This window comes from Xenopus laevis, chromosome 5S (genome assembly GCF_017654675.1).
Source record: "Xenopus laevis strain J_2021 chromosome 5S, Xenopus_laevis_v10.1, whole genome shotgun sequence".
Taxonomy (NCBI): domain Eukaryota; kingdom Metazoa; phylum Chordata; class Amphibia; order Anura; family Pipidae; genus Xenopus; species Xenopus laevis.
In genome coordinates this window covers 48,093,004-48,109,286 of record NC_054380.1, presented here as the reverse complement: position 1 = coordinate 48,109,286, position 16,283 = coordinate 48,093,004, and the positions used below count along the sequence as shown (strand labels likewise).

Genomic DNA, 16,283 nt, shown 5'->3' with positions numbered 1-16,283 from the left:
CGAAAGTCGGCCAGATCTGGATCGGGTAGGTTAAAAAATCCCGTTGGGTCGTGGCCGCATCTGTGCGTGTATGGGTCATGGCCGCATCTGTGTGTGTATGCGGTCCGCGATCTGACCGCCCGTTTCAGATGCATTGTGGTCAGTCCGGCATCACCAACTTCAATGTGGGCATATAGGGGAGAGATCCGCTCATTTGGCGATGACGCCAGACGAGCGGATCTCTGCGTCTATGGCCACCTGATCTATTGTACTAAAACCTGCTCAGTATTAAATCCTATAGTGTTCTGTTCTTATAATGTTCATTCTCTGAGCCAAAATGTAAATGTACTAGTAAAAATAACTTAAATCTTATAGCTATAGCTCCATAACAGCTCTCCATGTCAGGTTTAACTGAAATCTTAGCAGAATAGAGGGTTACTAACAGCAGCAATAACACAGTCTAATCAGATATCACAAGCAATAGTTAATGCACATGAAATAGCACCAAAGCTGTTGAATGTCTTTACAATAAACATAGATACCATATAAACACTCGTGGTCTAGATTAGATACCAGGGCAAGAATACCCAATGCAAGTCCCCCTACCCAGTAAAATCCAGTGCCAATACTAAGGATGAGGGGGTGTCCTACAGAATATCTCTTCTACCTGATGTTGCCATTAAAAGCATATTTATCAAATTGATAAATACGATTCTAAAAATCCCATAGGAATGAATAGAAAGTGAGAGTTTTTCTATGGTGAGTTCTAATCTCACACTTTGATAAGTCTGCCCCCAATTATAGAGTTCCAGAAAGGCGTGTAATTGGCACAACCACATATAGGATGCAGGGAGCCTATTTTTTCTTACTTTTTTTCTTTACTAATATTTGGAACAGGTTAGGTTTTCATTATATTGTCTATCTAGGAATGTACCTTTAGTTACATCAGGAGGGAGGTTGTGATTGCAAATAATCGATGATAGAGAATCATCACAAGTGATCAAATAAAAAGCACTTTACAGATATTGGTCTGCTTGAGCTAATGTTTTCTGCCAAATTTTAGGAAGTAAAGAACTGCTTTTTATCTAAGGAAAGGTTTTAGTTACCACAATGCTTGCAAATGTCTTCCCACTAATGACTGTTTAATAGATGCATTTTTTCCTATTATGGCTTTGTAAACATTCTACAATCAAGCTTGAAGCTGATTTGTGAGATCCAAACCACCTTGCTATTCATGCATTGTTAGAATATTTTTATTTAACCTGGGTTTTGACCCAGCCCACACAAAAGCTGAGAGTGCTGTGTGTAACACACAAAAAAAAAGTTTGACAGAGAATTCTTGGTAATGTTTATTTTTATTAAATGAATGTGACCAAACCAGGATATATATATATACTTTATTGCAGTGGCGTAACTAGAGTGCGCTGGTCCCCCTTGAAAAAAAATTTCCATCCGCCCATCCCTCCTCTGCCCTACACATGTTGTGCCACTGCCCCACCCACTCCCTGTCCAACTTGCATCCCCCCCGCCCGAATGCATCCCCTTTGCTTGACGCAGGTAAGAGAGCAGCTGGAAAGGAGGTTTTTTTATTAGCTATAGAGGAAGCAGAACCCACAATCTGGGCCCCCCTTTTCCCCACCCCCCTGGTCTGCTTTATTGCCTCCTTTCTCAATTTAAAAGTGTATTTGTAATGTTAGTTCGGTATGCTTTTGTAATGTTACATATATACCAATATATACCAAACTATATCTTAATTTGCTATATTGTTCACATTTTTTTAAGTTCTACCATTAAGGAGGGGAGTGAGTGTGTGGCTAGGTGACAAAGATTAATAAATCATCTGAATATAAAGCAATTTTATGGTTTGTGCCCATAATTTGTATTCCAGAGATATCTTCTTTATTACGAATTGTGTTAGCTAACTGTTCAATTACAGGTACGGGACCTGTTATCCAGAATGCTTGGTATCTGGGGTTTTCCCAATAACAGATTTTCTGTAATTTGGATCTTGATATCTTAACCTTTTCGCTGCCAGACAATTTGGCTGATTTGGTACTTCAATTGCTCTTCTTTCACTTTAAGAGCCTTTCCTGGGGGGGTCTTTTAGTTTAACCAGGGAAACAATATATGTTTTTTTCAGGACAACCTGAGCTTTCAAAATATGCTAGAATTTTTGTGTAATTCAACTTCTGTAAAAAAATATAGGCTTCAAAGTGCCTAATAAAATGAAAAAAATCAGGTTTCACATAGTACAATTACATATATCAGAAACATCATTTATTTTATGTACGAGAACACAGCAGATTTAGAAAGGTCTATGTCTCCTGAACGCAACAATACCAAATATATATAGTTTTATTGAGATTTCTCACTTATATAGATCAAAATCTACAAGCAGTACACTAGCAAATTTCCAAAGCACCGCCCCACAAAACGGCATACTTCTGATTTCAAGGCCAAACATTCCACTAACAGTAGGTTCACCCCAGAAAACTATATATTTTCAGAAAGTACACATTCCCCCGAATCTAAATTGGGTATGCATGTCTTTCTACCCCAAAGCACCAAGCCGCAAATCTTTCCTAAATTTGCCAATTTTGGGGACATTTCCAAAAATCACCTCAAAACTTCCACCCTGCAGCATCTTATATCGAACATACTATTGGTTAACAAGACAAATGACCCCAAATATGGAAGCCTAGGGTCCGCTGAACAGTTTGATGCCCAATATGTATAGGTGTACCTAAGCACGTGGCATATAGGGGCCTCAAAAGGAAGACCCCCATTTAGTCTATCATTTCAGGTGCTGCAAAATCAACACATTTACATCATTTTGCGGTGGGCAAAGGTAGGAAACAGTACGTTCACCCCAGAAAACTATATATTTTCAGAAAGTACACATTCCCCCGAATCTAAATTCGGTATGCATGTCTTTCTACCCCAAAGCACCAAGCCGCAAATCTTTCCTAAATTTGCCAATTTTGGGGACATTTCCAAAAATCACCTCAAAACTTCCACCCTGCAGCATCTTATATCAAACAAACTATTGGTTATCAAGACAAATGACCCCAAATATGAAAGCCTAGGGTCCGCTGAACAGTTTGATGCCCAATATGTATAGGTGTACCTAAGCACGTGGCATATAGGGGCCTCAAAAGGAAGACCCCCATTTGGTCTGTCATTTCAGGTGCTGCAAAATCAACACATTTACATCATTTTGGGGAGGGCAAAGGTAGAAAAAAGTACGTTCACCCCAGAAAACCATATATTTTCAGAAAGTACACATTCCCCCGAATCTAAATTGGGTATGCATGTCTTTCTACCCCAAAGCACCAAGCCGCGAATCTTTCCTAAATTTGCCAATTTTGGGGACATTTCCAAAAATCACCTCAAAACTTCCACCCTGCAGCATCTTATATCGAACATACTATTGGTTAACAAGACAAATGACCCCAAATATGAAAGCCTAGGGTCCGCTGAACAGTTTGATGCCCAATATGTATAGGTGTACCTAAGCACGTGGCATATAGGGGCCTCAAAAGGAAGACCCCCATTTAGTCTATCATTTCAGGTGCTGCAAAATCAACACATTTACATCATTTTGAGGTGGGCAAAGGTAGAAACATGCATGTCTTTCTACCCCAAAGCACCAAGCCACAAATCTTTCCTAAATTTGCCAATTTTGGGGACATTTCCAAAAATCAAATCAAAACTTCCACCTGCAGCACCTTATTTCATACATACTATTAGGTATCAAGATAAATCACCCCAAATATGAAAGCCTGGGGTCCTCTGAACAGTTTGATGCCCAATGTACATAGGATTATCGAATTACGTGGCATGTAAAGATCTGGGGTCTACCTTTTGCATACTTATTTGATGTCTTACATTTACACAAATTTCCAAACATTACCAGTTTTATATAGGATAAAAGCTACAAAAAGTTATGGTAACCCCTAAAAGCCATATATTTTTGGAAAGTACACATTCTGACGAATCTAAAATGGGTAATTATGTCTTTCTACTCCAAACTACCTTACTGCAAAGCTACGCTAAATGCAGTGGTTTTTATGACATTTCTGAAAACTGTCTAAAAATATTGCAATTGGTCGCATTTATCTCACTTAATTTGTTACATACAATTGTAAAACACCCTAAATATTGACGCCAAGGGTCTACTGAACAGTTTGATGCCCAATATGCATAGATATACCAAAGCAGCTGGCATGTGCGGACCCCCAAAAAATTTGTGTATTTGAATTTTCTCCGCTGTCTTTTCGCCTTCTGTGAAGTATGACACGTGACTATGTATTATTTGCCAAAAGACCCTCCTAACAGCACATAGACCCCCAAAACCATATAAGTTTGGAAAGTACACATTCTGACGAATCTAAAATGGGTAATTATGTCTTTCTACTCCAAACTACCTTACTGCAAAGCTTCGATAAATGCAGCGGTTTTTGACATTTCTGAAAATTGTCTAAAAATATTGCAATTGGTCACATTTATCTCACCCAATTTGTAACATACAATTGTAAAACACCCTAAATATTGATGCCAAGGGTCTACTGAACAGTTTGATGCCCAATATGTATAGATAAACCAAAGCAGCTGGCATGTGCGGACCCCCAAATAAAATGAGTGCATTTGAATTTTCTTCCCTGTCTTTTCACCTTCTGTGAAGAATGGCCTGTGACAGCGTATTGAGCCACAATACCCTCTTAACAGCATATAGACCCCCAAAACCATATATTTTTAGAAAGTACACATTCTGACAAATACAAAATAGGTAATTATGTCTTTCTACTCCAAACTATCGTACTGCAAAGTTACGCTAAGGCAGCGTTTTTTATGACATTTCTGAAAATTGTCTTTTCGCCTTCTGTGAACATAAACCAGTGACTGTATATTGTGCCACAAGACCCCCTAACAGCACAAGACCCCCCAAAAACATATATTTTTGTACACATTCTGACATATAAAAAATTGCAACAACAAAAAAAAAAGCCTGAAAAAAAAAGAATAAAGCTAACTTAGTAAAATGTGTATTGTGTATTTGTACATGCATGTAATTAGTATGTAAATGTGTGTATAACTGTAAAATAAATGCTTACTTACAGTTCTGATGTCCAGCAGGGTCCTGGGCAGCTAAGGGGGGGTCCTAAAGCAGAGTGCACACAGCAGGAAGCAGCAGGCTGGCTGGAACAGGCAGAGGAGACGCAGCACAAGGAGAAGACACGTGTCAGCATAACTGTCGATGGTTCCTCGAAGATCGCAGGACCCACGTGACCTCCCCCTCCTCTCCCACTGCTCATTGCCTAGGGGGTGGGGAGAGTAACAGATCCCTCTGCTGAAGCGGCAATCGCCGCAGATGCATATAGGAGCAGAGGCAGCACAAGGAGCAGACACGTGTCTGCATAACTGTAGACGGGTCCTGCGACGATCGTGTCGCAGGACCCACGTGACCTCCCCCTCTGCTCATTGCCTAGGGGGTGGGGAGAGTATCGCAAGCCTCTGCTGAAGCGGCCGCAGATGCAGAGAGGAGCCCTTTACAGCCAAGACCGTAGGTACTACGTGCTTGGCAGTTAGGGCTTTTCCCTGCAAGAACGTAGTACCTACGTTCTTGGCAGGTAAAAGGTTAAATCTACTAGAAAATAATGTAAACATTAAAGAACCCCAATAGGCTGGTTTTGCTTCCATTAAGGGTTAATTCTATCTAAGTTTAGATCAAGTACAATGTGCTGTTTTATTATTACAGAAAAAAGGAAATAATTTTTAAAAATGTGGACTATTTATTTAAAATGGAGACGGCCTTTCCGTAATTCGGAACTTTCTGAATAATGGGTTTCCAGATAACAGATCACCTGTACTAATTCACAAAGTAATGGAAAGAGGGCATTCCTGTCTGTCCCCATTATTTAACTAAACGGGGTCTGATAGCTGACCATTGATTTTGATTTTAGCCTGTGGCTAGTTACAGTATATATATTTCCTATTTAGGAAAGTGTTTCCTGTAAAAAGTCACTCTGTCAAATGTGGTTTATTTATCTTCTCCTGTGGTCCAACTACATTATATAATTCTGTATAGTATTTGTGCATAGCTTTACAACATCTTGTATACTATTTTTTCATTTTTGATTTGAATTTCTGAAATAAAATAAATGGATGTTGCGGGAGCATATGCAGAAGAAGCTTATTCAGAACATTCAAGATTCAACTGTGCATGCCCCTCTAAGATCTGTGTCAATGCTTCAACAGAAGAGGATCAGAGAAAGACAGAATATGGTGCTTTTGAACGCCACTGCGTAACTCTGTAGATTTATAGCATGTTAGGAGACAGGCAGACTTATAGGATAGATGCTGTAGGCAGGGAGCTTGGGGCAGGGGGGGGGGCAATGGAGCAAGCAGTGGAGGGGGTAGAGGTGGGCTAGAATTTAGTTCTCCTTTAACACTTCTGTAAGAAGAAGACCAATCCTATAATCCATATATTTTCTCATAACTACCTCCCTGCATCTCTAGGTTCATAGTTCCTTTCTTTGATCAACAGATCCAAGAACCAATTGTCCTAGCTTCATTGCTCAAATGATCTGATCTGAATTGTCCAATACAGCAGTAATTGTCACACCTTTCCACAGCCTCCAGGTTGATTATCTAGTTACAGGTACAGGAAACCCGTAGGGTGGATGGAGATGCAGATTTATATTTTTAACTTTGTATAAATAAAATTATTTTTTAATTGAACTTCTCTGGTCCTGTGGATCCATTTGAGTGCCGGACGGCCCTGTCTTTTCCTTTGCCGTACCGCTCCCTTAAGCTGGGGGTCTGGGGCTGGTGCACCCGGACCACATTCACTACTCGATGAGTCATTTACATTTTATTCTGGAGCACCTTGTTCTCTTCTACTAGTTTTAGACTTTGCAACAATGCATTGCTCATTCTTATCTTTGCCTTCCGGATTATGGTTTTACAACATTTATTACTGTTTATATTCATTAAATACAGCTTGTGTCCCCATAGACTAGTGGTTTTTAAATGCCCTTCTCTTCTTTCCTATTAACTTCTTTACTTCTATATTAAGCCCCATAGGGTGGTTCTTGGTAGTATAGATTAATGGGGTTCTCCATTTACAAATTACTGGTAAGGCCCTCTATAGTATATGCAGTGTGGTTTTGGCCTCAAGTCTTTAAAAAGGATAGTAATGAATTACAAAAAGTCTAAAGAAAAGCTACTAAGCTGATAAGGTCTCAGTTTTATGAAAATTTAAAATAAGCTTCATCATATTGAAATAATAAACTTTCTAAATACTGAACAATCAATTAAAAATTCTGTACTGTTTCTGAAATAATCAAGTTTATCTTCACTACTCCTCTCTAAGCATCTGTTTCTGCTAATTCTATCTTCATTCAGGAGTTGGGTGTCAGATGAATGATCCAATACAGTATATCTAATAGGGGGCTCCTTTTGCCTAGAAGATGTATTAGAGCTCACTCAATTAAAATCTCCAGATATCCTGTTTCTCTACATGCAGTATTTGTGCAAAAGGCAGTTGTTTTGTTAGTACTGAAATCAGTTATTTGAGTGAGCTCTAATACATCTGCTAGGAAAGTAAGCCCCCCCCTATAAGATATATTGGACCATTCACCTGACACCCAACTGCTGCATGAAGATAGAATGAAGAGAAACAGATGCTGAGAGAGGAATAGTGAATATAAACGTGATTATTTCAGAAACAATGCATAATTTGTATTGATTGTATATTGGAAAGTTTCTTACTTCAGTATGAGAAAGCTTATATTAAATTTCCATTTTCGCAATAGTTCCCCTTTAAGAGGGGGTTACAATTACTTTGTAGAAATATACAAAAGGACCATATAGTAAACTTTCTGATACTTTATTCACCCGAACACAAAGATATCCATTCAGATTAGTACAAAGCGGTTCCACATTAAAGGGTACCTGTCATCCAGACATATCTGTTTTAATGCCATTTAAAAATTCATATGTCAATCATATATTGCCTGCCCCCTGTCTATGCCCCAGACAATACTTTCACTTTCTTTTCTGCACCTTCTAGATGTCCCTGTACTCCCTACATTCCCATCCCTACTCACCATCTAATTGTGTATATAGGCATGTGCATCAGGCCCCCATACTATATCATAGACAAGATGTTGGGATGATGCAAAATTTGTTTACTAGCAAGAAAATTGATACAAAGTAGCAGTGCACCCGCAAGTTAATAAATGTAAAAAATATGTGTATCTATTGAGGAGTTACAATGTGGAATACATAGTAGCTTCTGTATCCCTCTTGCAATCCTCCAGTTAACTAATTCAGGTGCTGTAGTAATTCGTTAATTAAAACTCAACTTTTATTAGTCTCACTAAAAAATTACACTACAAAGACACATCATTGGGGATCCTCCTCAATGAAGCTGGACCATGTCCATAAAAATACATACAACTTAAAAACCCATAGGATGGACAAGTGGGGAAATAGTGAGCTGATATACATTCAGCCGCTATCTATCCAAGTATAGTCAATGGTAGGGTATATATAAATTACCCCCTTGCTCGTATCTATATACAAACAAATAGTAAGATGCCCAGTATTAGTTCTGGTAATTACTAGTTAACTGTAGAATGCCACAAATCAATGGCACTATTCCTTAGAGAAGGAACAATTGTGCCTTTTTCTAACCAAACGTGAAGATTTACACCAAAAATCACACTACCCAGTAAGTGGTCACTACACAGCATATCTGTGGTCAAATTAAGATAAGCCAACGTCCTTGTCATAGTGTGTTCAGCTAAACTAGTGAGCAATTTTACTTTTTAATTAGGAACTCACATTTAATCTCTCAAATTCTGTAACAACCATAATTTTAAAAGTGCTTTTCTTGACAATCATTATGCTGCTTCTATTATGCTGGTGGATTATCACAAATTAATTTCACTAAAATCATTTTAGGCAGACACATATTACATATCATAAATGTCACCGGAACAAGAATACGCAACAAGGAGGTTCAATTTATTTAAATATGCACATATTTTCCCGCTAAATAATATTTTATATATTTGTTTTAAATACCAACATACCATACACAAAGATTTAAAAGTTTGACCAAAACAGTTCACACTATAACTTTCAGATCAAGAAAGCAATACAAGGGAGAATAAAGCCTGTTTAGTGCTGATATCGGGTTTGGCAGGGCCACCCCTTCCCCCAGGTGTTGCACAGCACCTGACTACCACTAGCACCCCCCAATTGAACAATTGCAGAGTCTTACAGGGATACTGTCATGGGAAAAAAAGAGCAAACAGATTTTTTTATATTTAATTTTGAAATCTGACATGGGGCTAGACTATATAGTGTCAGTTTCCCAGCTGCCCCAAGTCATGTGACTTGTGCTCTGATAAACTTCAGTCACTATTCACTGCTGTACTGCAAGTTGGAGGGATATCATCCCCCCCCCCAAGTAGCCTAACAACAGAACAATGGGAAGATAACGAGATAGCAGCTCCCTAACACAAGATAACAGCTGCCTGATAGATCTAAGAACAGCACTTATAGAAAAAGCCAGATCCCACTGCTTCACATTCAGTTACATTGAGTAGTAGAAATAACAGCCTGCCAGAAATCAGTTCCATTCTTAAATGCTGGCTCAGTCGGAATAGTGAATTATTTGCAGTGTAAACAAGTGTATTTTATAAATAAAAATAAATCATAAAAATCATGACAGCATCCCTTTAAAATGAGGAAAATCAGTTTAAGACAGACATTGAGGAAATTATTAATTTCTGACTGTAATTGTGTACTTACTTTTAATGTACAACGTTTAAGCAATTTCTAACTTACCAAGGTTTGATTGTTATAAAATACTGCATAGTTAAAGTCATCATAAAAATGGAAGATTGTTTTAAAGTCATTCCCTTGTTTGAGTGGTGTGACAGGGTGCCAAATATCAACAATAATGTCAGTATTTTCCACAGAGGCGTTCAATGTTGGTGGCCCAATCTTACCTAAAATAAAGGAGATTAAATACAAAAGTAGAAACATTCATCTAAGACCAGTGGAAGTGGCAACTATTTTTCAGAAATACATACTTTTATGTGCTGGGAGATTAGTACCAAACACCATACTTGTATTTAGCATCTAGCAAGGCAAAAAAAGCCCATGGTTTTAGTGAAATCCATAACACATTCATATGGGAAAACACAATGGCAGCGTTTTAAATAATGGATTCATCCAACATTTATTTTCTGTTTTTTTCTATGTTATACATGGAGCTTTCTTCACCTCTGCAAGGCAGAAATTCTTTCCCTATCAAAATCTGTAAAGTCCTCCCTATACCTAACACTAAGGGGCAGATTTATCAAATGTCGAGGTGAATTTTCTAATGAAAATTTTTTTTTTATTTTTTGTGTACTTCGACTAGGGAATAGTCCAAATTCGACTAAAATTTGTAAAAAATTCGTAAATTACAATATCTAAATTTATCATGTACCGTCTCTTTAAAAATTTCGACTTCGACCATTCGCCATATAAAACCTGCCGAAACGCTGTTTTAGCCTATGGGGGACCTACTAGAACCTATTTGGAGGCAATTGGTGGACTTCGAAAAAACAGTTTTTGGGAAAAACCAAATCAAATTTGATCGAATGCACTATTCCTTCGATTCGACTTTATTTGGGTTGCTCTTTTTTAATTCGAATGTCAACGTTTTTTCAATTCCGAATTTGACCCTTGATAAATATGCCCCTAAGAGTTATTTCTCTGAATCAGATGGTAATGGTGCTGTCCAAAGACAAACAGTGTCTCTCTGCTTAAACCAGTACTGGAAAATGAGAAAATGTAGTGAGATCTCCAAAAAAATCTAGACAAAAAATGTAATTAAAAGTACAAAATAATTTCTTACTCAGACATCTGACTGAAGAGATACACTGAAAATTTTAGAAATAGAAACAGTCCAGAATTTTCAATTGATATATTTAGAAAATGTCTTATTTCAGTATGGTAAAACATATTATACATTTTCATTTTTGAGATCATTTCTCTTTAAAGGAGAAGGAAAGCTCCAAGTTTATTGCTAACATATTAGCCACAATAGTGCAAGCTAGAATGCTATATTTATTCTGCAGAATGCTTTACCATACCTGAGTAAACAGCTCTAGACACTGTCTGTTTGTTTAGGATAGAAGCTGGGGGAGAGGAGCAAACTGAGCATGCTCAAGCCCTGCCCTGGAGGTATCAGCTGAAAACAGGAAGTCTGATACAGAAGCCCATGTGTACACAATAGAAGGAAAGAAATGTGGTGTTTCTTTTGACAGAGGACTCAGAGCAGCATTACTCTGAGGGTTTACTGGTGTATTTATATAGATCTTTCTGATAAAGCTTACTTAATTTTAGCCTTTCCTTCTCCTTTAAAGGAAAACTATACCCCCCCCAAACAATGTAGGTCTCTATTAAAAGATACTGAGTAAAACAGCTCATGTGTAAAACCCTGCTTCATGTAAATGAACCATTATCATAATAATTTACTTTTTTAGTAGTATGTGCCATTGGGTAATCATAAATAGAAAATTGTCATTTTAAAAAATAAGGGCCGCCCCCTGAGATTGTAAGATTCACTGTGCACTCAAACAAACCACATGTAAGGTCACATGAGCCAATTAACAGACAGAGTTCTGCCTTTTGCTTCCTCACTTCTTCCTGTTACAGTTAGTGTTTTAGTATTTCTGGTCAGGTGATCTCTGAGGCAGCACAGATAGAGTCACGAAATGGTGGTTTAAGGCAAGAGATGTAAAAGGGCAATATTTATGTAAATATATATTCCAGTTTGGTAAGATTCTTTAATATGTCGTTCAATTTGATATAAACTGTTGCTTAAGTATTCATTTTGGGGGTATAGTTTTCCTTTAAGTAAGGAGATTTTGTAATCACAGAGCTAAGCTTGATCAGTACTCTAAAAATGATTAAAAATGAAGTATAATTTGGTTTAATTTTACTTCTTGTTGCAATACCCCTTTCCATCACAATCTGCAGGCAGATATGCCCCACACCACATGGTACACAGGTTTTAATTTTTGAAAGTTTCTCATTTTCATTAGAAAAAGATTATATGAAATTTTAATTTTAGCAATAGCTTCCCTTTAAGAGAAATTTATGTAAAAGTATGTGGAGTCTAGATGCCTACAGACTAAGGCCCATTTCCTAACTGTTTACGAATGCTGGAATAATTTGCAACTGTACAGGAACCCATTGCAAATAAAAGCGAAAAATTATAGTTCTATTTAAATGTTTCACAAACTACAATTTCACATGTGAAATAAACAATAACCTTGTAGCATGTGGATTTCATGTATTTTGTTTTAAAGACATTTAGTTGGCAGATGATTCCTTTAATGTGCATCTAACTATTGTTACATCACCAGTATGGGGGCCCAGGGAGTGGATCAGGTTGGGGCCTGTGCAGGGAGGCGATTCATTAAAAACTTGGTGTCCCATGCCCATTAAAGGATAATTAAGCCTTTTATTTTAAAATTCTCTAAAATTACTCTAAATGGCCCAGAATAACATACATTTCTCCCTGCGTTTAGATTTATTTTATTTCTCAATTAGACATCAAAGAGGTGCCTACTAGGCATGCTCACTGCCTCTGCTCCAATGGAAATCAATCTAGCATGCACAGTAATTAACTCTTTGAGGTCTTCTTGGTCAGAGAGACAAGAAGTGCTCAGAAAACAAAAGGGGCAGAGTTCCAATGCCCCTTTTCTACATTTGTTCAAATGATCAGTCCACAATTCATTTCACAAATATTTAATTATATTTTCATAACTACAAATACTGGCAGCTGTGCTTTATCTATAGCCAAGTCAATGCTTGCATATACAGTTTCACAGGAATGCTGTCACTTACCATGAATTCTTAAGGAAAAATCATTAGCAATGCAATAGTCACTTTCTTTAGTTCCAACAAAGGCTTTAACTCTCGCCTTGTAAAAAATATCTGGATCATCAAATTTCTTTGAAAGGTCACAATAATTTTGTAATATTTTCTTGCATGATCTCACAACATTCCAATTTCCACCTTCTCTGAAATACAAATCCAAGAGTTATTAAATTCAGAATGCTTTATTATAAAAATGATTTATAATAGTTTTAAGATTCTTTAGAACGCAAGACAGGAAGATTTGGTTATATACACAGAAGGCAAAATTATACAAATCCAATTAGTTTGAATGTTCCCTTGCAATAGTCGACCAGTTGCAATTTGAAATCTAGCTCAATGAGTTTGTTACCTTGCTCTGCTCTGGTCCTGATTTTAATATGTATGGGCTCCCTCTGTGTCTGTGTTACATCAGGCATAAAAATATACAAGTTTTCCCTTAAGAAGTAAATGTAAAAGCATTAAGAACCACCCTTTGTGGTTTAATACTGAAGTAAAGAAGTTAATAGAAATGAAGAAAAAAGTGATTTAAAAGCTACAAGTATGTGGGGACAGAAGCTGCATTTAATGAATATAAACACTATGATAAATGTTGTAAAACAGCAATCTAGAACGCAAAGATAGAAAATGAGAAGTGCATTGCTGCAGAGGCTAAGACTATCCTAAAGTATGTTAATTGTAAAAAGATGTAGGTTGAGATTTTGGCTCCTTTAAATAATGGTACCAACATGGTTGTAATAGAAAATGCAAATGTGCAAAATCAGAAAAAAAAGAAGAAGCCAGAAGAGGAGTGCTCCGTGGTGCTTGCTGGAATAACCCTGGGTTAGTGTAGTTTTCTGCAATAAGGAGCACCGGCCCGGGTTTTCACGTAAGTAAATACATTCACTTGGGGGTGCCGAACATTTGGCACCCCCAAGTGGTAAGCGACTTTCCTTCTCCTTTAAGAGATCACAAAGTTTATGTCCTGGTAAATGGCATTGTAAGTAGTAATCATCATGGCTTTATGAAGGATAGGTCAAGTCAGGAATATATCATTGCATTTTATGAAGAGGTTAGTAAGATGCTGGACAATGGTGAAGCAGTATACAGTAGGTGATCTATTTGTATTTTCTAAACTAAGGGCTGTTGGCATTAATGAAGTCATTTGCACACGGATAGCAAACTAGCTACAGGATCAGGTACAGAGGGTGGCAGCTAATGGTACATACTCTACGTGGTGTAATGTTCTTAAAGGGGTCCCTCAGGGTTCTGTATGTCCATTTGTATTTACCTTGTTCATTGACTTTGGGGAGGGTATTGTAAATAATGTATCAGTATTTGCAGATGACACAAAACTATGCTGCCCAATTAATTACATCCAGGATGTAGCTTCCTTGCAGCATCTTGGGTGGCTAAGTGGCAGTTGAGATTCAGTGTTGTTGAAATGTAAAGTCATGCACCTGGGATGTAAAAATATACAAGCTACTTATACCATTAATAGGACTGCACTAGGCAAATACATAATGGAAAATTACCCTGGAGTCCTTGTAAATAAACTTGGCTGCAGCAAGCAATGCCAGTCAGCAGCTGCACGGGCAAACAAGGTCTTGAGCACTTTTGAAAGAGGCATAGATCCATGGGAGGAGAGAGTTATTCTTACTCTTTACAGAGCACTGATGAGGCCTCATCTAGAATATGCTGTAGAATTCTGGCCCCCAGTATACAAGGATATTGAATTGGAGAGTGCCCAGAGAAGGGCAACTAAGCTGGGAAAATAAAATATCAGCTGTTAGGACAGACTGGCCAAGTTGGGGTTTTTTACCCCAAAGAAGAGGGACTTAAAGGGGGATATGATAACTATGTATAACTATATAAAGGGATCATATCATATTATCTCTAATGCTTTGTTTAACTGTAGGTCTTTCTAGCTGGCACAAGGGAATCCAATCCGATTAGAAGAAAAAAGGTTCCGTTGAAATATTCTGAAAGGGTTTTTTTTCAGTGACAACTGTAAAGTTGAGGAATTCTCTCCCTGAATCATACATGGGACACAATATACTGACTTTGAGTGTATAACCACAGTGTGAAGGATACTATTGAATTTTTTCCACCTGTGAGACAAATTGTAGAGGTATTTTGCCTTCCTCTGGATCAACTAGCAGTTAGGCATGTTATATATAGACAAAAATGGTTGAACCTAAATTACTATGTTAAAAATAAAATGGGGAGATAGATATACTGTATATATCCAACTACCCAAGTGCAATGCTTTCCTAAATATACTAGTATTTACAAAGAATTCATAAATGTTTGAAAAATTACCTTACCTTATCAAAAATCGATCTAATTTTATTTGCACCCAAACACACATTTGACTTATATTTTTGAAAATGCAAATGTCTGGAATTTATTAAGCAAAAAAACTTGAAAATTCGAGTTTTCGGGACATAAATTCGATCGATTTCAGAGTTTTTTCGCCTGTCATTTTTCATTCCAGTTTTTGACATTTGGATTTTTTCATGTTTATGCAAAAATTCGGAATTTGAGTTTATCCAGGGTATAAAAACCCTAACACAAAATTCCATTTAGTCAGCAGCAAGATGTTGATGTTGTATAGCAAGTAAATGGAAAGGGACATTCCCACCAACAGAACAAGAATTACTGAACCAGATCCACTATATAAGAAGGATTGACTTTTTAACAGCCTTACGAAATAACACAGTGGACCAATTCAATAACATAAGGAACAATTGGGATGTAAATCAGGAAATAATTTCCAATTGAAACGCTAACATGCATAGTCCAGTTTCTCTATATACTACCAACCAAATTTATATAGAAATTCAAACCACCACTGCTCACTATTGTAACGCTTCATTCTATCTCTAGAATAGTGAGACTCATTTGTGTGTATAGCCATATCAAGTTATATGTTAAATGTTTTTGTATTATTTTCATAATTTGGTATGAAAGGTCATATTTGGGATGGGCGAATTTGACCCGTTTCGCCAAAAATTAGCCGTGGACAAAATGTCGCCAACGGCCATTAAAGTCTATGGGTGTCAAATTTTTTTTTTGATGCACGTCTTATTTTTTGATGCACAACTCCATACAAGTCTATGGGCGTCATTTTTTCGGCGAAAAAGGTGAAAAATTCGCCCATCCCTAGCCACAAGCTAAAAGTAGCAAGGTAAAGCAATCATAGTATATGTCAACAGGAGATAATTATCATTCTTATATCATAATGTGATTTATATGTCAACAAACTGTGATGTATGATGTGAACAACAAAAAAAAAAGTTGTTTACTAAAAATAATTTGCAAAAAAAAAGAAAAAACCCTAACACAACTCACAAATTCGATTCTTGCTAAAT

At 37.2% G+C, this 16,283-nt stretch overlaps 1 protein-coding gene across 1 annotated transcript in view; it reads right to left on the bottom strand.

Moving 5' to 3' along the window:
• LOC108717881 (interferon gamma receptor 1) overlaps positions 1-16,283 on the bottom strand; it is a 75,598-nt gene that overhangs the window by 25,370 nt on the left and 33,945 nt on the right. Inside the window, exons 4-5 of the mRNA XM_018265300.2 lie at positions 12,901-13,076; positions 9,841-10,004 (exon numbers count right to left, since the gene is read on the bottom strand). Of these exons, the coding sequence (XP_018120789.1) occupies positions 9,841-10,004; positions 12,901-13,076 (340 nt within the window). The remainder of the gene's footprint in view (positions 1-9,840; positions 10,005-12,900; positions 13,077-16,283) is intronic.